Raw genomic sequence first — 24,924 nt, 5'->3', positions numbered from 1 at the left:
CTATTAATTTAAATATATAAATCGCAAGAATATAAATTATAGGAACACATGACATGTGAGCCGTTGGGTCCTATAGGTACACGTGACACGCAAGCCTACAGAGGTGTTGGGGAGAAGGATCCTATAGGTATAGAAAGGATTGAGAGGAGACTCATGACGAATTACATGCGTCATGGGTGAGTAATTGTAGGTCCCATAAGTACACGTCGGATGGAGAAGGGTCCCATCGCATGGAGAAAGGACCAAGTAGAGACTTCTACGACAAATTGCAAGTGTGATGGATGAGTAACTGTAGGTCTCACATGTACATGTCGGACGGAGAATGGTCCTATCACATGGAGAAAGGATTGAGCGGATCGAGACTCCTATAACGAATTAGGAGCGTCATGGATGAGTAACTACAGCTCTCATAGGTACATGTCGAATGGAGGAAGTATCGACGAAGCTGTTGGTTACAGAACGAATATTGTTCGCCACAGATATGTAATTAGTTCAATGACGAAACCCTGTTCATCATAGTTTTAAAGGATATCGTCATAGATGAGTCGCGTGAGTTATCTACAATGAAACCCTACGCTCTTTTATGATGTTTTTTTACGATGCCTGATTTCATCATAGTATTGGAGGGTTGTAGGATCATCACCACTTATCTATGATGAAATGAAAATTTTCGTCATAGAAAGTGATCTTTTGTGATGGTTTTAGATCCGTCATTAGAAAATTCATTATAGAAATAGAGATTCACCTTATCCAAGAATACATTTTTCTAGTATCACTATGTCACAAAAGGCGATCACAGACGCGCGTTTGCATAACTGGATGTTAACACGCGTCTGTAATAGTTCGTTACAGACGTCTGTTACTGTTGCGGTGTTAAAACGCGTCTGTGATTTCTCTTGTTACAGACGCGCGCCATGTACGAGCGTCTGTAGTTTAGTACAGACGCTTATTGTTAACACGCGTCTGTAGTTTAGTACAGACGCTTCTTGAGTATACGTGGTGTTTAAAACAAACTATACAATCTCTTCATAATAACATACAAAGTAATTTTTCCAAATGGGGAAAAATCTTGAATTGTGGTGTTTAGGTCTGTGTCTGTATCATATTATAAGTAGAACATCAGAGGCACTTTGAAAAGACAGGAGGAGATGGTTTTGGTCATTTGAACAATAACAGAAAATGTATCAGCTCTATAGAGAGAAAATTTGGCTAGAACTTATACAAGTTTTTCCTCTGAATCTATCAGTTCTATAGGCATAACTAGAAGCATCTGCAGGACATTGATAATGAGGTTTGAATCCAGATTTGATTCCTTGCACGTAGGGGCTTGTGCTCTGCATGTTGAGAGAAAAACAGGGTAGAAATTAAAGGACCTTTTGTTCACATCTCTGTGCTCTTAAAATGATTTGCGACATACCTAGTTGCGCTTCATGAATAATGCTCTTATAAGCCGCATTTGCCTCAGTATGCAAGGCCGATGAAGCATGTCGAATATTCCCAGCCCCAGCTGCCAATATTTATCTATTCATATTTCTTACCACAAAACCCCATCCTCAAGATCTTTTATTTGGGTCAAAAGCACCATCAGAGTTGATTTTATAAATGTTTTCAGTGGGAGGAGTCCATGAACCTTGAGGTACAGATTGTATCTTGTCTTTAGTCTCATGAAACTTTTTAAATTGCACGAGGAAGTAAGAAACAGATCCACAAATTTCAGTTGCTGTTGGCATCCTCCCACCATCAGTAGCCTTATTTCTTGCTGAACACTTTTAATTGTATATTATTCTGTAGCATGCAGATCTTGTTAATGACTTCTACACCGGATTGGCAACTTACTAATTCAGATCTGTTTTATTCCATATTGGGCTCCAGCTTTTTTTTTGCAAATTTACATTTAAAGAAGATGTGCCCACAGTCGTCATCCAATCTGCTACAAACAGGACAGATAGTATCCAATTTCACCCCACGGCTGGCCAAATAATTCTGACAGGGAGACTGTTATGTGCTAAATACCATACAAACATTTTAACTTTATTAGGGACTTTGACTTGCCAGATATTGATCCATTGAAAATCCTTGTCGCCTCCATTCGCACTTACATAACTAGAAGCATCCTGTCCTGTCTGATCATCTCTCCCGTCACAGCAAGCTTATAAGCTGATTTGATTGAAAATAGCCCTTTTGCATCATAATGCCTAGCAGGCCAATCCTCCATATGTTCATTAATATGGATTCTTAATATCTCCTCAGCATCCTGTGACCAAAATATATCACGTATTAGTTGCTCATCCCATCCTCCTGTTGTTGGATCTATGAGCTCACTAACTCTTGTCAACACACATGACCTCTTGGGTGTAGCTGGTTTTCTTGTTGCGCCTGTGGGCAGTCATCGGTCTTCCCATATCTTCACTTTTTCTCCATTTCCAATTCGCCCTATTTAATTACTTCTTTCAAAAGTTCAGCCCCTTTCAAAATGCTTCAAGTATTTGATGAGACCCCATCCTGAGGAGCACAATGGAGAATATCTGAATTTGGAAAATATCTTGCCTTTAACACTTGGCCAGACTGGGTGTTCGGGCTGGTAAGTAATCTCCATTGCCTGCTGAGCATCACTTTATTAAAAAGATGTAAATCACGAAATCGTAAACCACCATTCTTCTAGGATCTTGTTAATTTTTCCCAACTCAGCCATTGATTTTTGTTTGTTTTGTCTTGTTGGCTCCACCAATATCTCGCATTAATCATACTGAGATCATCACAAAAACCTTTTGTAAGGTCAAAACATGACATAGCATAAGTGGGAATAGATTGCACTATCAGCCTTAATAAGGATTTCCTTACCAGCTTTTGTTAGAAGTTTTTCCTTCCCAGCCTGAATCCTGCTCCAAAAACCTTCTTTTTGATGTATTCGAATACTGTTTTTTTGGATTTTCCATTCGAGATTGGTAAAGCTAAATAACGTTTACTTATTGATTCAGAATCAATAGAAAGATTACATTTGATTCGGCTTCTATATCTTGATCTGAACATAAGTGATGATTTTTCTCTGTTCCTTTTTTGATCAGCAACTTGTTCATACAAATCCAAAATATCTTTAAGTTCTTGTGCATCATTCACCCTTGCTTTCATCAATATCAAGGAATCATCAGCAAAGATTAAATGGTTTACTCTTGTTGCACGTCGACAAATCTTAATGCCTTCAATATTGCCCCTTTGCTCAGCTATTTGCAACAATTGCTGATAGACCTTCTGCACATTAAAATAAATAAATAAGGGGACAATGGATCACCCTGTCTTTATGCCTCTTTGAGGGATAATTTGATTGGTGTAACCAACATTTACTTTAATTTTATAAGTAATAGTTCATAGTATCCCCCATCCAAATAAAAATATTTTCTAAGAAAGCCCATTCTACCCTGTCAGGCTTGCTCATGTCTAATTTGTCTAATTTGATTGCGCGCTGCCAGCCCCTCCTTACGTTTCTTTTAACCATTTAAATAATGTGTTAACTCATAAGACAAAATAACATTATCCATAATCAAATCCTGGTCTGATGGAGAAAACCAAGGGAAGAGGAGGAAAGCCAATACTGAACTTCTTGACAAAAACTTACTACCGACGCAGTACACTCCCTTGAATGCCTGCACAGCTCCCTTGAATCTCCGGCCTTGAGAAAACTTAAAAGCAAGCAGCGCACTCCCCCCTTGAGTGCCTGCATAGCTCCCTCCAATCTTCTCACGATTAGGAGTGGAGATGAGGGACTCGCCTCTCTATATGGTTCACTGAAGAACACTCGAGAAGGCATTAACATCCAGTGATTTCTTATGGGCTATAATAATTGATAATGACGTCTTTAGTGTTATGATTAATGAAAAAAGATAGTATGTAACCATTCTTACTCAGCTAGAAGGCCATCATGTGTGTTGGCCGCTAGTTACCTGAACTAATTGGCAAAAGTGTTTTGTGCTCATCCAGTAGAGAATAGGAATATGTCTAGGAATGTAGTCAAATTCTGTGAGTCTCATTGGTCGCAAATTAAAGTGTGTTGTCTCCAAGTTAACTCTGAAATTCAAATAATAATAGAGCTTGTCCTCCTCTGGAACGTCAAGAACCCGCGATGCCTTATATATATATATATATAATGTAGTTCCATTTTCTCATAACGGCTCACATCTATATCGTTAGTCGCCTTTTTAGTATACTTTGTGGGTTCGGGTAGGAAAGCATCATTCATTTTGTAGATAAGTAAAACAGTAAATGAATTAGGTAAGCACCCAAGTAGAGCAGCAGCGGTATGAAAGTACCCGTAGGTATGAAAAGTACCTCTATTTAATAGGAAGAAATATATTCGTTGTTTATATATGATGAACTAATTACAACACGAAGGCAGACATATATATGTTTATATCTCGCAGGGCGAATTGAGTAGCTTAAGAGAAACTAGTGGTAAAATAGGAATTAACATTTTTGTATTACCATCAATCTGGTAACAGATTTAGTAACTTCATCTTCTTTTTACTGGTATTTTACAGGCATTTGATTTTACGTCCAGTCAAATCAACTTGAATGATATTAGAGAGAAGATTGCCATGTTCATTCTGGAACAGATCATTGAGGAAAATGGCGAGTTTCATTTTCATGACTGTGTTTCAACATAAGGTGTGATAAATAAGCTTAGATGCAGGCACACTGTGTGTTGGTAATCTCAGTTGACACTTAAGACCGGAGTACACTCCTCATGATGAACCGGATTAGTGGATATGTTTTGTACAATTAAGTGAAGATGATTGCGTGTATATATATATATATATATATATATATATATATATATATATATATATATATATATATATATATATATATATATATATATATATATATTTGTGGTATGTTTCACATGTCGATTTTCTATGAGATGCTGCTATGTGTAAATTCGTCCACGTGGGTTCCCAATTGCTACAGAACCGTCGATTCATCTGAAGCAAATTCCCAAATAATTGCATCTCACAGACGCGTGTTACGGAAATCTCAGACGGGTGTTCTTTTTATCACAGAAGCGTGTTACAAAAATTCAGACGGGTGTTATTCTTATCACAGACGCGTATTCGCTGGAATACAGACGTCTGTTAAGAAAGCGCGTCTGTAAGTTACTCTATTACAGACGCTTCTAGCGCGTCTGTGATAGGCCTTATTTGAGACGCGATATTTCAGACGCGTTCTAACGCGTCTGTGTTGATGGTAAACGCGCGTCTGTGATAACCTTTTGTGACATAGTGTATAGTGATTTTATTAATCCGAGATCTATTGGTTTAGTCTTTTGATGATATTTATATAGTAGAGTATATGCAACCGTGTTCATAGAAATGAGTGTAAGTATATTCATGTGAACATTTGTCTCTTATTTGATTAAAAAAGTGATGTAATCACTTTCATGGATTCACTGGTGACCAAATCCCAACATTATATCTGCAACTTTACCTTTGCTCTACCATCTTCTCTGGAACCCAAAGCTATATATCAAGCACAAAAGATACAAGCCATGCGTGTCGAAACCGAAACGAGAACAACAACTCGAGGTGTGAAATATACCATCTTCCACATCCAAACATTGCCAGACCACGGCATGATCGTTGATCAGATCACAGACTTGGTCTGCACAGTCACGATGCCAACATAACGTACTAGAATTATCACACTCCAAACCAATATCTAATCTAGGATTCAGAAAGTGGCAGGACCGCAGGAGTGCTGAAGTGGTCACTGGTCAGAGAGGTGGTCGGGTACTGAATTAAAGCAAAAGGCATCTTGATGTCATCTCTCCTAGAGCCACATTGTCCAGCCATTTCTCTTCAGCCCTGCGAGAGAAGAGAACCCAGGAAATAGCAGCTTTCACTTAACGGAAAAGGCAAACAATAAAGTGGGTCGTATGTCGGGTATGCTTTCTTCTTAAGTATTGGAATATAATGAATCCAAATTTATCACAAGTTAAACTATTCTAAGCTTGACCAAATGTATAAAAAAAGAATGATACCATTTATATCAAATTAGTATCACTGATACATTATGACACTAGTAGAAAATGCTGGACTCGTGCCCAACAGAGGCAAAGGATCACGGCGGCCGGTGAGGGCAAACTCAAGCGACGGAGGCGGAGGTAGGCCGGCGGCAAGTGGTAGGGATGGAGGGCATCTGACATCTGGCTATGCACGGTGAAGACGAAGAAGAAATAGGAAAGGAAGGAGGAGAGGAGAGAGAGAATGAAAAAACACTTAAACATAGGACCCACATATGAGATGTCAGTGACATGACATATATAAGCTAGCTTGTGTGTCTTACTGTTGAGGACAAAGAGAAACTGCATTGCATAAGTCTTGATATGTCCTAATTCAGACAACCAAACATGTCCTTAGCGAATAGAATCCTTCCTTACCCGTATGATTGAAAAAGAAACAACTTAACTAGGAGACATTCATGCATGTGGAAAAGCAAAAACTTCACTGATCCGAGATCAAACAAAGTATAGAGACAAGCCGACAACATTACTGAAAAATGAACGGCTGCACGAGCAGGCCACCACCATCTCCCCTAACGGCATGTAACTCCTTCACAAACTGCGAAGAGGGTTTCATTTTTTTGACAGGACTGCCAAGAGTATTTTAGCTAGGAAAGGCGCCTTTTTGTCTCCCCAAAACAAAGTGAAGCCTAGGTAGCAGGCACCCTCTACCCTCTTGAACAAATTGCAAACTGTAGTCCCCACAAAAAATGATATTTCCTGTGAAAAGAATACAAATATAGAAACCGCAATAGTCAAACTAGCTCAAGTTTAACTAAATTGATCATAAATAGTATTAGCATTTATGTCTCCAAATAAATTTACTATAAAAATATATTTTGTAACTAATCAAACGATTCTTATTTTACATTATGAGTATTAGTATTTTTTATATAAATTTAGTTAAAATTTAAATAGTTTGACTCTTCGAAAAACGAGAATTGCATTTTCCTGGACGGAGGGAGTAAGTGAAGTAGACTAACAATAGCTGACAAGTGGCCCCTACATGCCATGTGTAATCTTTATGGACCCACATGTCAGTGATTGTTTGCAAGGACAACACTATCATGCATATGTATAGTTTTTGCGATCGACAACACTATCATATTTAGCCTCCTAGTATTTAAACAGAATCCCCAAAAGTTTAACTTTAACACTTCTACGTACGCGTGAATGATGTCAACCTAATCACTTTTAACTTTTATGTGCGAGGACTAATCAGTTGTCACTCAAGGATGGGGGAAAAAACAATGGCCCTAACCTTTGGCGCCTGTGCTACTCATGTGTCCTACGAGCTTTGAGCTGAATCCAGCACCACAAAGGCAAGGATCCGACGGTGCACTTCCAGCTGCTCGTCAGCTCATGGTTTGTACCCTAAAAAATGGAAAAAGTTTATGCTCTGCTGATGCGAACTTTTGCAGTGCAGGCAAAATGGACCCGGCCGGAGACCACCTTTTGTAACATATCAGTAAACAAGGACAGACAGCAGAATAGAAGTAGGCAATTAGGCACCCACTAGGTACTAGTTTTAGTACCCTTGATGATAAATCAAATGCTTGTTAATTAATGAACTTGTGATAGAAAATACATAAATTCTTCTTTGTTCACCGCCGGTACATTGCTAACTGGAATGCGTGTATGAACTTTAATTAGGAAAGCCGTTTTCCAATCCTAGATTGGGAATCAAGTTCGGTCTGGCATATGTTTCCCTAGGTTTATGAGGAAAAAAAAATTATACGACACAGGATGAAGAAGCCCCAGATCCTTTGCCAAACCTGTTTACCTGTATTGTGCGAATGCAGCCCACTACTGACCTTGGTGGCAGCAGATGTTCTGTGACTTGTTTTAATTACATATTTCCTTTCTTTATTTCCTTTGTTGTTTGCTTTTGCATAATGCGTTTCTTGGCTTATTTCAAAGATCGAAACTTTATCAGTAAAGTCTGTTTAAAAAAATCAAGATACTTTTCTCAATAGATAAGTCTCAGATCCCAAAATGTCACTGCAAAACAGATGTCCTCACTCAGAGCTTGTGCAAATGGTCCTATTCTTTTGTTTATTGATCCACCGTATTTTAGAAGACAGCATTGCAATTTGCGAATATGCAGACATCAATTTTGCTTTGTGAATTCTTAGATCAGGGAATTTTTCAGTGGCACATAGAACAAAACTCAAGTCCATCCACCACCATCCGTACTAGTCTAGTTTCTATACCTTGAAAAATCAACTGCTTGTTAATTAGGTGATACCGTGAAAGAACATTTCTAGATAAAGCTTAGTATAATTCTCATATATAAGTTCATCCATGTCCACCGTCCCTGCGATGGTATCCATCCATACATCCCCGTTTATTAGTAAAGCTTCGGCTCCATTTTTATCTCTCTTATTAAAGTGAATCAGAAGCAAGTAAAGTCACTATTTTTTTGCTTCACAAGTTTAAGCTTCTCTATGTCTTCATACTGCTAGGAACCAGAGCTGTTTGGACTCGTGCCAAACAAGGAGCAGCTAAAGGAAGAACAAACGGACTAGCCAAAAACACTCCCCTACTGTAATCAGGCCTCCAATGAGAGAAGTTTGCGAGAATTTGTGTTAGATTTGACTTTGCTACTAGAGTTCTCATGAAATTTTTTTTTAATACACTAGTAGACTCTAGATCCCTGTAACTTGTTTACTTGCACTGTGTTATGTCTTTAGACTTTAGCTCCTATATCTATTTGGTGACGTCTGAGATATTGCTTTCATTAAAAATAGAATGATTCTTTATTTAAAAAAAGATTCCAATCCAGAAATGCCACAGCAAAATCAAAGTCCGCTCATGCACCATTGCTTTTGCAAATGGTTGCGTTCATTATTTTAAATCAGTCATGTATTTCAAAAGCAGTGGCATTATACATGAGCATCAATTTTATAGTGTCATTTGAAGGACCAAGGAATTTTTCAACAAATTTCAAGTATCCGTCCGTCACCATAGTACAAGATTAAATTGGTACCTCGGAAATCAACTGCTTGTTAATTACATTGTGCTAGAGAATAAGTTCATCGCTCATCCACCATACAATTCCCAGGGTATCTATCTGAACATGCATGTACCCGAGACATAACATTGCAGTGAAAGGAAGAATAAACATAGCGTCAAAAGCCACTGCACTATTATATATTTGTATGGATTTGACTATGCTACCTACGTGTACTCTGCAGCAACGCACTAACAGAAAGGCCAAGGATTTAGCTCACTTTGTGGTCACCACACAGCTAGTCAAATTCTTGCAAAACTCTCCTCTCATTGGAGAGGCCTTGGTGTGTGTAGTGTGTACCCAGCAGCAGCAGCGGACCAGCACTCGAATAGAGCCCAGGCGAAGCTCAAAGCTTCGTGCATAAGCTAGCAATTGCCAGGATTATGGCTGATTGATTGTATGATTTATTGCCTACCTTGTATGATCACCATGTAATGTAACAATATAAATAGAAGAGTGAGGCCGTCTGGTACTCTCACGGCAAATACCTCTATGGCTCTAGGGGACGTGGACGAGAGGTCAGGCACTCTCACGTAGAAGGCCACCATCTGGGTCTGTACATATGAATCTAACGCAAGACCCGGCACGCCATAATTATAGGGTGCATTACGCGTGACAGATCTAGATTTGAAAGCAACTTTTATTTTTAAATTTTCACTTGATCCCAAAAGGGCAAGTTTCATATGTTTTGATACATGATGTTGACATGTTGTAAATTTTATCAAATAGGCAAGTTTTTTAAAACATCCTTCTCAGTTCTCAGGGCGAGCAATTATCACGTGACAGTTGGATATCCAGTTTATCACTTGTTCTGAATTTACAACGCACATTACACTTGCAGACTATCATATACAGCAAAGGCACTACGTCTACATCACGATGCAGTATAAACCAACAAAAAATGATTAGTATGTCCATCCAAAGAATTAATTGCAAATAAACAAGGTGTAATGAGACCTCACGATCCATGAAGATTTTGGATTTCAACTTTCAAAGTTTGGAGCTTACGCTCGACAGCAGATAGCTCACCCTGAACGCCCTGTAACCAATCTATTTTTCGCTGGCATGCTTCCTGGTAAGGTTTGCTGATGACCTCAACAAAGCGGATTAGGTCATTAGCACTCTGTGAGATATCCTTTTGGATAGCTTCATCAACTTTTCTCGAGAGTTCATCGGCAGCCTTGTTAACCTTCTGTATTGCAAGCTTCCGTCGACCAGGGAAACTTGATAAAACAAAAAACCTAAAGGACAAATCAAAATCGTTACACATCAACCGTCCCATTTCATTGTTAAAAGCTTTGCTAAAGAATGATGCACAGTTATCAATGATTGAATTACCCGCCAGCTGAGCAAAGCGCAAGAGCAAGAAGATCTTCAAGAGTAGTTGACAAAACAGATGTCAAAAGAGAAGCTGACAGTCCAGCAATACCTAGCCCTCCAAATGTTCCAAAAGCCTTCACATGCAAATAGCTAAGCTCAGAAATAAATAACAATGCACGAAAACAAGGACAAACAAAGCATCCGTGATTACAAGTCTAGGCATGCACTCTGCACTCAGATATAGTACAAAACTTAAAATATTGTATTCTGTTAAACCTAAAATATTGTGGAGCCCTGAATGCTTTGGCTATTCTTGCATTCCAATTCCCAACGCATGTATATTATTTCCGGATTGAAGAGGCAAATGAAATAATTTCTTTCCATTTATCATTGCCAGTCCCTTCCAACATGTGGATTGAAGAGGGAAATGAACTAATTTTCCCCTCAATCCCGCCAGGTCCACTCCAATCCACAGGGAATGCGTTTGTCCAAACAAACCCTAAAGGTGTGTGTTCAAATGTTCGACATACGATCAAATTACAGGCGGTGGACCATGCAATGGATTCTACTAAGTTCAGTTCTTCAGGGCACAATTAGTTCATCATCTAGAAAGGTATAAGCAGTAAGCTTGACCACCTAATAAATATTCATGTAACAGATTGACAAGGGCAATGGAAAACTGCAGATTTCAGGGCTGTTCTTGGCCTATTATCAAGGCATTTACCATTTAGTATATATAATGAAATGTCCACAGTTTCCCTAACAGTGTGGTGTACTACTTGTAATTAGAACCTCAATACTTATTCTTTCGCAAAAAAAAAAAAGAACCTCAATACTTTTTAGGGGTGTCAAAGCATAGATTTAAAACATATCAATAGACATAAATCAAGGCCATTAATAAGGCATACCACTTCTCTGATTTCCTCTTCAAAAACCTTGGCAGCAGCACTGGCGTTGAAGCCATCCAGTGCCTTTATGGTGAGTTTCTCCCCTTCATTGACAAGTCCATTTGGATCTAACAGAGCCCTTTCTTCTGGACCAACCAGTGCATCCCATCTTGCACTGAAACACTCCAAATATACTTTTGCTTCACGGGTATTGCTAGAACTCAACCATGTCGAGTAGTCACCTAGTAAATTCTAACAAAAGAAAAACTTTTGCTGATAAAATGGATACATAAGCATGACAAAGCAAATAGCTAGAATATCGAGCAAATTTCAGACAAATATATTTATGCGATCTCTATTATCACATAATTACTCATACTTTAGTCAACTGAAAAGAACTGCACATCTTTTCACTAATTCCGTTTGTTTGGACATTAAATGACATCTCAGTCCCATATGTAAGATATCATCTGCTTGGATGATTAATGAGCTCCACCTGTGTGTGTCTCACGTGTGGGGGTCCAGGATGTCAGTTGATACACGCACTATGTTACAAAAAAAAGTGTAGTTTTGTGATATATTAGCAAAGTCGTGCGAAATGAGTTGACAAAAGTATAGTTTTCTGATGATATAAATCATGTATAGTTCCATAAAATTTACTTTAGAACAGAATGTGCAAAAAAATAAATAAAAAATAACACAATAATACATCAAAAAAGAGAAGTACTCATTCTGAGAGCTATAAAATATTAACCATGCTGCAAATGGGCAAAGTGAATTACTCTTAAATGAATTGCTCAAACGATTTAGATCCGATATGAGGTGCCCATGTAATTGCTTACTACTACCATGTTCAAGACTGCTTACTACATACACCTGAAAATCCCAGTTCTATTAAAGGAACATCGAAAAGACGAAGTTGGGTCTGCAGACTGCCCGGATGATGAGAGGGCAGAAGCCCTTACAACACACACCAACACCACCTTGTAAAGCATATGATATTGCAGGAGATAATCAGCGAATTGCAGAATTAATCAAGCAAGTCAGCACCAAAAGTTTTGATAAAGGAAGATTTGTTGAAATCAAGGCAACTGCAAGCAATTAACTTGGGATCACTTCCAAGAACAGTTTGTCCAAAATAGTTATAGTGTGCATAGTTAGTGATACCATAATGCAATACTCAAAATTATGGAAAAACAATCTGTTCTGGGATTGCTGCACATTTAGCACTCAGGTGTGAATTATATGCTTACAAGCATATGTGGATCAGAATATGGTAAAACTAAGAGAAAGTTCAATGCCAAACATACCACAGCATCGTCAAGGGTTGGACTCAGAATATCATTCTGAACAAATGATGTGGCTCTCGTGGAACTGCCTGTTTTTCCTTTGACCGTGTATGTAAAAATAAGGTCAATATTTGACAGCTGAAGTGTAGATCCCATAAGTGTTACTGCTCGACCTTTTGCTCTCTCAATCTGCAAGAAGGTAGATGTAAGTATGTTACCAACCTCTCAATCTGGGAGTATTAAGCATATTGCACTCAAAAGGACTGTCACCAAATATCAATGCTAGTTGCTAGGTCAGCAATATATGCATGTATGAGAAATTGGAAAGTGTATATCTAACCATATGCACACTTAAAAGATCAGAAGTTAATGGGGAAGGCATGTCGAAAATGACAAAAAATATCCTCATAAGTGCCCCTGGAAAGTATAGTGTGGGCACTAACTGTTTATTATACATGTTGAGGCCAGAAATATAAAGTACTACCAACGATCCCAAATATAAGTCCGTCTGGACCTGGCACAAGTATTAAGGTGAGAGGGCACAATGACCATAGTACTCATCAATCATTACTGGAGTTAAGATGGGTGGCAACTGTCAAGTTTACTCCATTGGTTAGTGTGCATCTAAGGTAGACAAGGAGGTTGTTATGGATTTATTATATTTGGTGCACTGAAGCAGGCTAGATTTGTATTTGGGTCAGAGGTATTACAAGGAAGAAAAATAGGCAGTATCCCAAGTTGCATTTAACCACTATTTTGCATTGAGGGCAGGAGAAATACAATTTATATTTTGGTAAAAGAGGGAGTACATTTGTGTAAATAAAAAAAATAACTGGTAGTATTTGAAACACCTACAAGAGATGAAATCTGGTTCTGCCAGGAATTGCTATCAGACTTAAGTTTGATGGCATAATTGTTTGCACCATAAACAAGATCCTTGATGGATGTTAAATCTTCAACAGCCTTTTCATATTCTAGTTTCACGAGTCTTTGACATGAAGTTAACAATCGATCTGCAATGCCTATTGGTGTTTCAAGTTTCAGCCGGACCCTTTCTTTTCCATTTTCTGTTGAACTATCTAAGAAACTCAGTAAGTAATCCTCAAGTTCACAAAAATTGCTGCTTCTCCATCTAGGATCACTAAACATAGCTTCCCTCAAATGCTTTCCGTCACTGTTTTTGGAATATGAAAGCTTGGCTTCCAGAGCAGAGCGTGAAGATACAGGAAACAGTGTGACATCTTCCGCGTTAAGCAATTTCATTGCATTTTCCTTGACAAATGCAGTAGCTTCTTCAAGCTATACACATCAGATTGAGAAGCAAAGCAATAAATTAGAAACAAGCAATTAGGAACAAAATAAATCTTGCTTTCATTTGAATTGTGCAGAAATGAAGTTACAACACCAAACCTCATTGCTGTTCCGATAGAGGTCCAATTTGTTTAGAACAAATACAACTTTCTTCTTCCACTGCTGGACATACTGAAGAAATCCAACCTAGAGGTTACAACGAACCACGTTTAGCACTATTAGAAAATAGAAAAAAATACATTGTCCAAACATAAATTAGAACTCCAGATTATAGAGACCATGAAATATGTGACTCAGAAGGAATCCACGTAAAGATAATACAAAATGCAACCTATATTATAGAAAGAAACCTAGAAATAAGTCACTGAAAATTCCATGAATTGAAAAGGCAGTGCATTTAATCTGTTATAATTGTCACAGATAGCAGTTCAAATTAAATTTGAGTTTCTAAGTGGAATAGCAATGAGAGCCTGTTAGAGTAAATAGGAACAGTACCACATTGTGTACCCACATAAGGTGTTAGTCCTATGTACCCTATATAATCAGCCCAATGCAATATATCAAATATTCCACCATTTATATTCTCCTTCATGGTATCATTTGCCTAGGTTTAGATTCTAACCCTAGCCGCCGCCGCTTCCGCACTGCACGCCCCCGGGGAGAGGTCGATCTCCGCCGGGGGCAGCGCCCCTCTTTAGGCGCCCGATCCTATTGATCCGGCTGCCGTCGTCGTCGTCGCAGAGCAGATCGGGATCTCCCCTACGTCATCGCCAGGTTGCCGCCGCCGCCTCGTCCCCGGGCTCGCCGCCGGCTGTTGCCATCAACACCTGATCTTCATCGCATGGAGGCAGATGGATCTCGCCTCGTCCCATGCCGCCGTGGTGGCGGCCAAGGCCGGCCACACGCCTCAACCCTGCGTTGCCATGGAGGCAACCAGATCTGGCGTGTCGTTGTTGTCGGGCGGATCTACCCATCTCCACCTCGTTGATCTGCGTTGGCGCCTTCGACCCCGCGTGTTCGTGACCCGTCGTGCGCCTTGCGCCGCCCGATTGGGACGCACCGCCGCCATCGTGTCATCTTGCTGGGTACACTCGATCTGCTACTGCTGTATCTTTTTGGTTTTGCCCGATCACTGATCGGGATTGAGTCGCCCACCGCCCATCGACCTCGCGCATTCTACTCCGGCATCGGCATCAACTTCATCGACACCGTCTCCGAGTACTACGCGCATTTCAGGGCTGCTGTTGTGTCGCCTGATCGGGCCGTAGCACCACCGTCCGTGTGTCTACTTCGCCGTTACATCTACATCGCCGTCACCTGTGCATTGACGACTATGCTACGCAATCCCTGCTGCGCCATCCGTCTGCACAAGGTCTTCGTCCTGCTGATTGGGTCTTTGTCATCGAGCTGCCACGACCCGCGTTGCCGCCGAGACCTGCTCGCCGACGCGTCTTCTCCCGCATTGCTTCTTCTTCGTCCAGCACAACCACACGGTTGGGGCCCTCTCCCTTGTACGGTTGTGTGGTTGGGGCCCTCTCCCTTGTACGGTTGGTATTGGCAACATTGACGCGTGCTTTCGTCCCCAACGCGTTGCTGGATCTGGCAAATCTAGCTGCGCCTCGATGCTCAGGCGGCTTGACTGCATTGACTTCGGCATCGACCCTCCCGTTCCTACCCCGTCTGCCTCGACTGCGTCGTCGCCTTTCTTCTACAACGGTCCTGATTGCATCGACTTCGGCATCGCCCCCTCCCACGACGACTGCCTCGACGCGTCTCCATCATTACCATGGCACCCCTTGTGTGCCTGCAGCTCCATCGACATGCAACCTGATCACAACTATATCGATCTCGGCCATCTTTAGCACGACTTCTTCGACCAGGCTACTACACCCTTACGCTCGGCTACCTCGACATCTGCACAAAGGGCTATCACCTTGCATGATGACTCATCGGCTTCTTCTCTAGCCACAGCTTACGTGGTGCATCGACTGTTATGACTGCGGAGGGGATGTTACTTATCAGCTTCTTCTCCAATCTTACAGTCTATAGCGCTCCCGTTGTGCCTGCAGGGGGATGTTAGAGTAAATAGGAATAGTACCACATTGTGTACCCACATAAGCTGTTAGTCCTATGTACCTTATATAATCAGCCCATGAGGCCCAATGCAATATATTAAATATTCCATCATTTACATTCTCCTTCAGAGCCCTTCATACAGTGACCCAGGTTCAGGTCCATAAGCAGTGACAATCACCCTATGAAGGCTCGCGTTCGCTATGGCTCAGATGGTCTCATTCCATTCCCTTAACCACACCACTGCCTATGAGTCGCTAGCCCATTCTTCAAGAGGCTCATGGGCCTTGTTTAGATCCAAATTTTTTTTGGATTTTGACACTATAGCATTTTCATTTTTATTTGACAAACATTGTCCAACCATGGAGTAACTAGGCTTAAAAGATTCGTCTCGCGATTTACAGACAAATTGTGCAATTAGTTTTTGTTGTCATCTATATTTAATGCTCTATGCATGTGCCGCAAGATTCGATGTGACAGGGAATCTTGAAAAGTTTTTGGTTTTTGGGGTGAACTAAACAAGGCCATAGTGAAGTATAAACTAAGCCCGCCAAAAGCAGCAAACTAAAAGGCATTTATTTCTTTCTAGATTTGGATAGAGTTGTAACATAGAGTACATCTTGCTAGAACTTCTCTCTAGACTCACATCAACTGGAAGTCTGAAGTTTTGAAATGTTCAAGGGTGTCAATTGAAACTTTTTTTTTCTCGAAAACGCAGGAGAGTTGCGCTTCATTATATTAAGAAGAAAGAAAGGAGCTAGATCCCTACAACACACGCCACACAAGTACACAACCCCACACAACTCAAAAATTGCATTCGCACCCGAAAATAGAAAGGGAAGCAACCAATTGAAACTTGAATCCAACAAACTCAAGCAAGCTTGTGAATACCATTCCGGTTTGTTTAACTGGATGTTTTGGTATCGGACGATACCGGTGTAATGCGTTAGAATGAGATGAGAGGAGGAATGGATGAATGGCTAGCTGTATTGCACAGCCGCCATGGAGCAAAATATAGTACATCACTCAAACCCCTAAACAGACTATAATACCCTTAACATCCCCCTCCCCTCTCAAACGCAAGGTGTGGAGTTGGATTTGGAAGAGTAAGAACACTAAGCACTAAACTTAGACACATTACAACACTAAGATAAATGAAACATCCAAATTTGAGCACGTCCTCCTCGCCGCTCCGACCTCCACCTCCCTGCTACACCGCCCCGCCCGCAGGGAAGCAGCTCCCTCCGGCGAAGCTCATCCCCGCCTGCTTCTCTCGTACTCCTCTGCTCCAAGGACCAAGGACGAATGTATGTATGTTCTCCCCTGCTCCTCTCCTCTGTTTCCTTTCCCTGCTTCTATCCTCTGTGCCCTTTCCTGCTGAATCTGAAATTGCTCTGAAATCTGAAGCTATAAATGTATATTTTATATATTTATATATAAATTGGCAAAGCGCCTAGCATCGCGTAGGCTAGCCTAGGCTGGACTAGTCGCTAGGCTAAGGGTCATCGCCTAGATTTCGCCTAGCGCCTAGCAAAACTTTGGCAACAAGGAGTAGTAAGGTTCAGGCAGACGAACTATTGCCACACAGATCTGGATGAGGTCCACCACAAAGAGAGTCGCATCGACAACGACATAAAAATGATTAGCCAAAAACGAAACAGCCAACCACAAAAGAAAAGAAATATTTGGCTATTTAACAAATATTTCTGTGGAGTTGGATGGTGCAGATGACTTTTGGAGAGCAAGTGCAGCGGACATGGATAGATGCAGCAGCCGCATGACTCTGTAACACTAGCAGCATGCAGCAACATTGCATTTTCCAAACAGCAGGCCAAATAGCAAAGATGGCCTAGCAAGCTGAGAATAGAAGAAACAGCACTGCACTGATGACAGTACAAGCTCCAGCCCACGTGACCCATCAGCCCAAACTGAAGAAAACGAAGCCATGGTGGCCTAACAGCTCCTGCAGAGCAGCACAAGAGGCAACCACTTGCACTGGCGGCACATCTGGAGGTAGACGGGGCACAGGGCACGTGGGCTCGCTGGGGAAGCACGGTGGCCACAGGCATGGGTGTCTCGGAGAGGCACAGATCTGGTGTTGGTCAGAGCAGATGCCCGTAGCAGGCTCGCAGATGCGGAGGGGCGCAAAGTCAGTAGCTCAGGGGAGAATGAATCGAAGCCCAGCAGCACCCAATCTGCGCCCGAGGATGATGGATCAACGCCGGACGGTGCTCGATCTGAACTCATGGGCAATGAATCGAGGACAAGTGCAAATGTACAGCACTGAAGCTAACACCTACTGCCCTTCTAAAAAAGAAAAGTAGCTATTTACTGTCCTTTGTCTCTCTCCTTATCTCTTCCACTTCCACCGGCTGAAATAATATCAGAAACAAACACATTTTCTCCTGCCTTATCTTTCCTCCTGAACTTTTGTAGAAGATGGTCCTCACCGTCATGGGCCGCGCAGTGAAGCTGCTCGCAATAAGAAGTTGAGGTACACCTATCGGAGCTCCTCCTCCACTGGGAAGCAGAAGCTCATTTCTACATGCAGCACCTTTTCATTGCACCACCACACTGGAGCGACAGCGTAGCAACGCAGAAGTTCCAGCTGGAACACACCTGGCTGCCATCCGATGGTGACCTCAAAGCATCCATCCTCGAATAACTGGTATCAAGATCCATGGAATGTTCGATTTCATCCGGAATGGGGGGAATCAGCTAGAACTGTGATTGGTACAGGATAGCACCTATTATGTTCCAGTCTGGGCAGTGGTACAAGGCATTCCACGGACTGTTCCAACCGGTACTGGAACGGAATTTACACTTACAATTATGTCCTCAAGTGTATTACAAATTTACAATCTTAAGTCTGCTCTTTAGATGGAATCAAAATGACCAACTCAATATTAGATTTAACTAAACCAATCTAATTAACAGATAAAAAACAATCTAATTAAATCAATTTTACTGTGCAAGTTTATTTATGTGCTGATAAAATCATAATATCAAATGTGTTTGGCTTATAAAATAGTAAAAAAAAGTATACCTCACTTTCAGTTAATGGTCTATCTGATGATAGGACAAAGAGTATCAAATCAGCTCGTGGCACGTATTCTTCAGTGAGTCGTTGCTGCCTCTGAAGAATAACATTTGTTCCAGGTGTATCAACTAGATTCATCTGTGAATTAGTAAACGTGGAGCATCTTATGAAAAGCAAAATAAAGTAAAGAAGCAAAGGAAAATGCACTGCTGATTTGGCCCTGGGACATGTAATAGATGTTAATCAAAAGCCAAGTAGTAGGTAGCTACAGAAAATGGGCAGGTGATACACTTTATCAAATACAGCGCATGGAGGGAGAAAGAAGTCTGCTCCTTATAATTTATCACTATTTCAAGTTTGTTCAGAAAGAACGTTCAACTGGGTGAAAGGGAAATTACATCCATCAAGCTAGCTTATTTAATTTAATGCATTAAGTTAATGGAAAAGACTAGCTTGTTTAACTTGAGAATAATAAACTGGATGCATACATCTGTGAGATAAAGTAATATCAACATGACAGTCAAAAGCAATTCAGTACTTACTTCCTTTAAAATTGGAACAGATAAATAGCACATGAATTGACCATCTGGATGCCTCTCACATCGTTCAAAGCTTTCAGATTCAACCTCAGAATATGATAGTAGTGTAATCTCATTTGTCGTAGGCACAACTCCCTCCTGAAGATACTGCCTTCCAAGTAAAGCATTTATAAAAGTTGACTTTCCTGAGTTAAATTCACCCTGGGATAAATTGCAGGAGGATTTGCTCAGAATGAGTGGTAAAATGAGTACTTGGTGAAAAAAAAAATAGTTGCAAAGTGTGGAATATGTATAATATAATGAAGAACAAGCAGCCAATTTATATTCCTAGTGGTGCCTTCAGTTGATGCAACTCGCTTCTTTAGATGGTGGGGAAACACTATCAGAGATGTTCCCAAGGAGATGCAGAAGGGGCTGAATTCTCTCATCATTTTAGTGGCCTGGGAAGTATGGAAACATAGGAATGCTTTCTTTCCAAACACGCGGGAGTGCTGTGTATCATTATATTAATAAAAAGCGGAAACACAGGAATGCCTGTGTGTTTTGAGGGAATTTCGCCAAGCATTTAGGGCCTCCTGAAAACAGTGTCTTGTGATTGCAGTTTATGGTGCATAGCATGATTTAATCATAAGGTTGTTTGCCCCAGAACCTTAGGTTTTGGTTGGTAGACTGATCCCCTTGGTTATGATATCCTTTATGTCAGCGGAGCGTGTTTTTGTAAGCATCCGGGTATGTGGGGTGTGTGTGTTCAGGTATGGCTGTTTTAGCCTCACCCTGGTATCTTTCGAGAAAAAAAATTATATTCCTAGTGAATAAGAGAATCCTCTTGCTTACGGGCTCATACCAAACTGAGTATGTTAGGAAAATAAACATGATATGTTAGGAAAATAAACATGACCAAGGCCTTGTTTAGTTCCAAAATTTTTGGCAAAATGAATACTGTAGCAATTTCGTTTGTATTTGACAAATATTATCCAATCATAGACTAACTAGGCTCAAAAGATTCGTCTCGTCAATTCTGACCAAACTGTGCAATTAGTTTTTATTTTTATCTATATTTAATACTCCATGCATACGTCTAAAGATTCGATGTGACGGGGAATCTGAAAAATTTTGCAAAATTTTTGGGAACTAAACAAGGCCCAATGTGTATGCTTATACTACTATAGAACATGACTCGTGCTTCTACTCATGTGGTTAGCTTAGGAGAGTTTTGTTTTTTTGTTTATGCAAATAAAGAGCCATCTAGCATGTGGACATGTATGCAGACAAAATTTAAACAAAAAGAGGACATGCAGAAGCATATTTTCTTTAAAAGGGGTGGACTACAGAAGAACTCACGTAGAAGAGAATTTTTTTTCCACCCATACAAAAGGTGAACACGTAAAGAAATAGATGGCAAAATGAACCAGAAAAGGCACTAAATGATAGCACAAATTAATTGGGAAGTTCATGAAATGTAAGATATTGAAAACAAATATTTCAATCCATCGATTTGATAGATTCATAGGTTCACATAAATCAAAAGTACATGCACAAAGCAATATTCATAACACACTGGTATTCCTTGTTTGAGAAAAGAACAGATACTAAGATTAGTGATTGCTTTTGCAGGAGATGCAAGACATGTTAATATGGCTGCCCTATAGCATCATTTGATGAATTATATAATATAACACAATAATCATGTATAATGTCATTTGCCTCAGTATTATGCATGCAGGTTATCTAATATAAGCTATGTAATGGACGTTGCTGAAATCAATACTCGATGTAAACCCAAAATTACCACAGTAACCAACAAAAATGGCTCACTCAGGCGAGAAGCAGCATCCACTAGAAGCTCAACCTCCTCCATCTGTGATGACAAATCGGCAATTACATTCAAGTCAAAGATATACTAAAGATGATGATGATATGAAGAACAATTGAATTCATTTCAGGGCATCTTCAACTACCAAATGTGTAACGTTAGATGATCACCATTGGTGCTGCCTTGCGGATAATAGCAATAGCTTCATTAAGAATAGGCTTCTCTATTTCTATCAACTGCATCACTTTTTCATCCAATTTTGTAAATCCAGCAACTTTAGTCTTCTCGCGATCGCGAGTTAGGACCATTACATTATTAACATCTTCCAGCATCCCAGCAGAAGAGTAACTCGCTCGTGGGACTTCCTCAGCTGAGTCCACTTTTGAGAAGTACTTTTTTATAAGATCATCAGTGAGAAGTTGCATACCAGCTAAGGATGTAACAACTCCAGATGCACCAGATTGGAGCAACCTGGATGTGAAGTCAGAATAAGTTCCTTCACTCAAATGATTCAGTGTGAAGAAAATCGGAATCTTCACATGTTGACCAACACCACCATTCATAAGATCCGTAAAATCACCAGTGCCAGTATTTACAATCAGAAAATCAGCCCCTTCAGAACTTGAAGCGCTTATTGCAGAGTTTGCAGATTGTATCCTTCTAGCAACAATAGGGAGATATATGGAGTCAGCATTTGATTTCATCATCATACTCCTTGCAACAATAGCAGGAATGCCTGCATCAAAATAACATCTTAAATACATGAATGTTGCAGACAGTTACCACTTAGAAAACAAAGCACGCTTTACGAGTTAATGACAGAACATATCCAATGTTCCATTTCAAATCATTGGCATTATATTCAGAACTTCTAAAAAAGGCTGAAAGAAACTCTGAATGAATGATAGGCACCCATGAACGATCAGCAACTGAAGCATGAGCCGGGCTATTGCAAAATGTAAGCTCCAGAACAGTAATAGCGACTGCTACCAACCAAACACAAGCTCATACAAACTGGAAGCTAAGGAGAAATTCAGTCACCAACCATCGTCAGCGAGCACGACGCCGCTCGCCCCGACTGCGGACGCGACGTCGACGCGCTCCGCGATCAGCAGGTACGCGCGGTCCCCGACCGTGGCCCTGAGCGCGCGAGCGGCCTCGTACGCTCGCCCACCGCCCTCCTCTCCGGCCTCGAGCACGACGATCCCCACGCCCCGGGACACGGCGGCGGCCACCTCATCCCCGCACCGCAGCGCCTCCTCGGCGCCGACGCGCAGGACGAGCGCCGGCACCTGGATCTCCGGCCGCTTGAACCCGCCGGGGAACAGCGTCCGCGGCGGCTCCTTCGCGGCGCCCTCGCCGGCCCCGCTGCCTCCTCCGCCGCCGCCAGCGGCGACGGCGCTGGCGTGGAACGCGCGGCGGAGGCGGCCCCGGCGGCGGGAAAGGAGGAGGGAGCGGAACGGGACTGAAGGGCGCGGGAGGATGAGGCGGGTGGCCGTGGCGGTGGAAGCGGCGGACATGAAGAGCGAGAGGAGCGTGGAAGGGGAGTAGTGCGCTCGCGTGTGTGGACACCGGAGCGAGGAGCGAGGCGAGGTGGTGGACTGGTGGTGGCCGGTGGGGGTGTGAAGTGGGAGGCGGTGGAGCCGCGTGGTCCGTGGAGGGGAGCAGTCTGTCGCGGATTTGGTTGGATAGGGCGAGGGCCCGGGGGGCCGTCACTTGATAACGGCCGTGATGGGATGTGCCGTTTGCGGGCTTTTCCGTCCCGCTCGGAGAGCCGTTTGATCAGTATAGGTGTTTTCTTTGGGTAAAAATGCAACTTTAACAGTCAGATAAGTTCCGCCGCCGCAATGAAAAAGACTTTGGCCCTTCCACCAACTAAATTTTAGCTAGCTAAAATTATTTTAGCTACTCTGGGGTGACTAATGAAACTAAACTATTTTAACTACTTTTAGTCAATGTGTTTAGAACATTAGCTACTAAAGTGACTAAAGTTTAGCTAACTAAAATTTAGTTGGTGGAACCAAACAGGACTTTTAACTCAGCTCCGTTATAAATTATAAGTAGTTTTTTATACACCTAATTTGATATGCATGAATACACCAAAATAATTAAAGCAATTATAATTTAGAACATAAAAAAATAGTTTTATTTGGTTCAGTCACTAAAGGTTGCGGGGCAATGCTAAGACTCTTATCATTCTCGTGCCATCCACTTGCATGGTCCGTAGAACAAACAACACAATCAATTAGCCTATGATTAGATCACGTCATGAAATGAGCCATCTAAACAGCACCTTAGTATTTGTGATCTTCGGTTTCTATGATACAGCATGTTTGAAAGATGACAGTAAAAAAAACTTGACCCACAGCGTATGACCTCGCTACAGTATTGCTATTAAGATATAAGACATTAACTTTAGAAGATTGAGACATTAAGAACTCTGATAGTGTAAACCCTTAGCGCCACACCATATCCTAGCTCGGCGATCATAGTCATATGGTCTGGCATCCCGTCACTACCCTCAGGTAGGACCAAACCGTTCACACAGATTAATTGAACTGTTAGCATATATAGGCTCGTGTTTTGTTACTATTTTTAGGTTGCTAGTGAGAAAGGTTTTTTAACCCATCTAAAAATTCGCTCTTATAAAAAGCCAAACCTAGGACCTGGAGTGATGTCAGTGGAGTTCTTGCAACTACTAAGCTGTAAGTTCTTTCGCTAGAGACTTAAGAATTTAATGCAATGATGATAATACATCATTAATTCATTATCTATTTATAACCCTATTTGAGAATTGTTATTATGGTGTGAAAAATGTAGACCATTAGGAGGAGGGATCGAGTGGCTAGAAAAATAGAGGTACTAAAAGGTACCAAGGAAAATATACCAAGAGATACTAAAAGGTTACTAAATTGGTGGAACCAAAAAAGTATGAATTTATTATCATTATTTTCTATAATTTTTATTATTTAACTAAGAATAAGATAGTAAATTTATATTGTATCCATAATCAATTGAGGAGCATATATGTTCTTTTGATTAGGGCTGAATATGACTCATTATACAAACGATCCAAAAGGCTGGCTTGATTCGACTCGTTAGCGAGCTTAAGCTAGCTCGTTTGGCTCATGAGTCAAAGGACAAAACACATGGTACATAGAGATAATAACTGCTAGTCAGGAGCAAGTGTCAAGTGTGGAGGCAATGGCCGGGAAGAGGCATTGGGCAAACACGGAGGAGGAAGTGTTGGGCGGGGAGGAACTGACATAGTGGGTGAGAAACCAATGGAACAAAAGTAGAAGCCCCCTACTTGACCTAAATATGCCACACAAAGGCCAACACTCACAACACAAGGATTATAGACCTAGTCACTTCTTGACCATTGCTAATCGTCGTTAGTAGACCATGTGCTTGTACTTGTGAAGTAAGAAAGAGTACACTACTTAATGTGTTGCTCTATGATTAAAGATGCTAGCCTATGGACATGGATTTTTTAGTGTCAATTCTCTGACCCGGAACTAAAGGCTCATGATATAAAGCTACTTTTAGAGCTACCTTTGCAACTCATGATCTCTGAGTTCACTCGA

At 41.1% G+C, this 24,924-nt stretch overlaps 1 protein-coding gene across 2 annotated transcripts; it reads right to left on the bottom strand.

The window, feature by feature from the left end:
• LOC8085082 (probable transmembrane GTPase FZO-like, chloroplastic) lies at positions 9,800 to 23,013 on the bottom strand. 2 transcript variants are annotated; one of them, XM_002439694.2, is made up of 11 exons: positions 22,383 to 23,013; positions 21,508 to 22,073; positions 21,314 to 21,382; positions 19,528 to 19,725; positions 18,992 to 19,123; positions 13,972 to 14,058; positions 13,417 to 13,860; positions 12,583 to 12,750; positions 11,294 to 11,524; positions 10,404 to 10,519; positions 9,800 to 10,306 (listed from the first exon to the last, which is right to left on the bottom strand). In XM_002439694.2, exons 1-11 carry the CDS (start codon positions 22,855 to 22,857, stop codon positions 10,024 to 10,026), a joined length of 2,769 nt encoding a protein of 922 aa, XP_002439739.1. In that variant the 5' UTR covers positions 22,858 to 23,013; the 3' UTR covers positions 9,800 to 10,023. The 2 variants fall into 2 exon arrangements, with proteins under 2 accessions (XP_002439739.1, XP_021303120.1); XM_021447445.1 differs by lacking the exons at positions 9,800 to 10,306; positions 10,404 to 10,519; positions 11,294 to 11,524 and adding an exon at positions 11,545 to 11,817.

This window comes from Sorghum bicolor, chromosome 9 (genome assembly GCF_000003195.3).
Source record: "Sorghum bicolor cultivar BTx623 chromosome 9, Sorghum_bicolor_NCBIv3, whole genome shotgun sequence".
Classification (NCBI taxonomy): domain Eukaryota; kingdom Viridiplantae; phylum Streptophyta; class Magnoliopsida; order Poales; family Poaceae; genus Sorghum; species Sorghum bicolor.
Note: the sequence above shows the minus strand (reverse complement) of the source record. Positions and strands in the feature narration are given on the sequence as shown.

What these genes read in the sequence shown, in the direction of transcription:
- LOC8085082 (XM_002439694.2), bottom strand. Translation starts at nt 22,857, where the DNA reads ATGTCCGCCGCTTCCACCGCCACGGCCACCCGCCTCATCCTCCCGCGC. An exon ending in GACCATTAACTGAAAGTGAG is followed by an intron (nt 14,059 to 18,991) that starts GTATACTTTTTT and finishes TGTAACCTCTAG; the next exon opens with GTTGGATTTCTTCAGTATGT. An exon ending in TCTATCGGAACAGCAATGAG is followed by an intron (nt 13,861 to 13,971) that starts GTTTGGTGTTGT and finishes TGATGTGTATAG; the next exon opens with CTTGAAGAAGCTACTGCATT.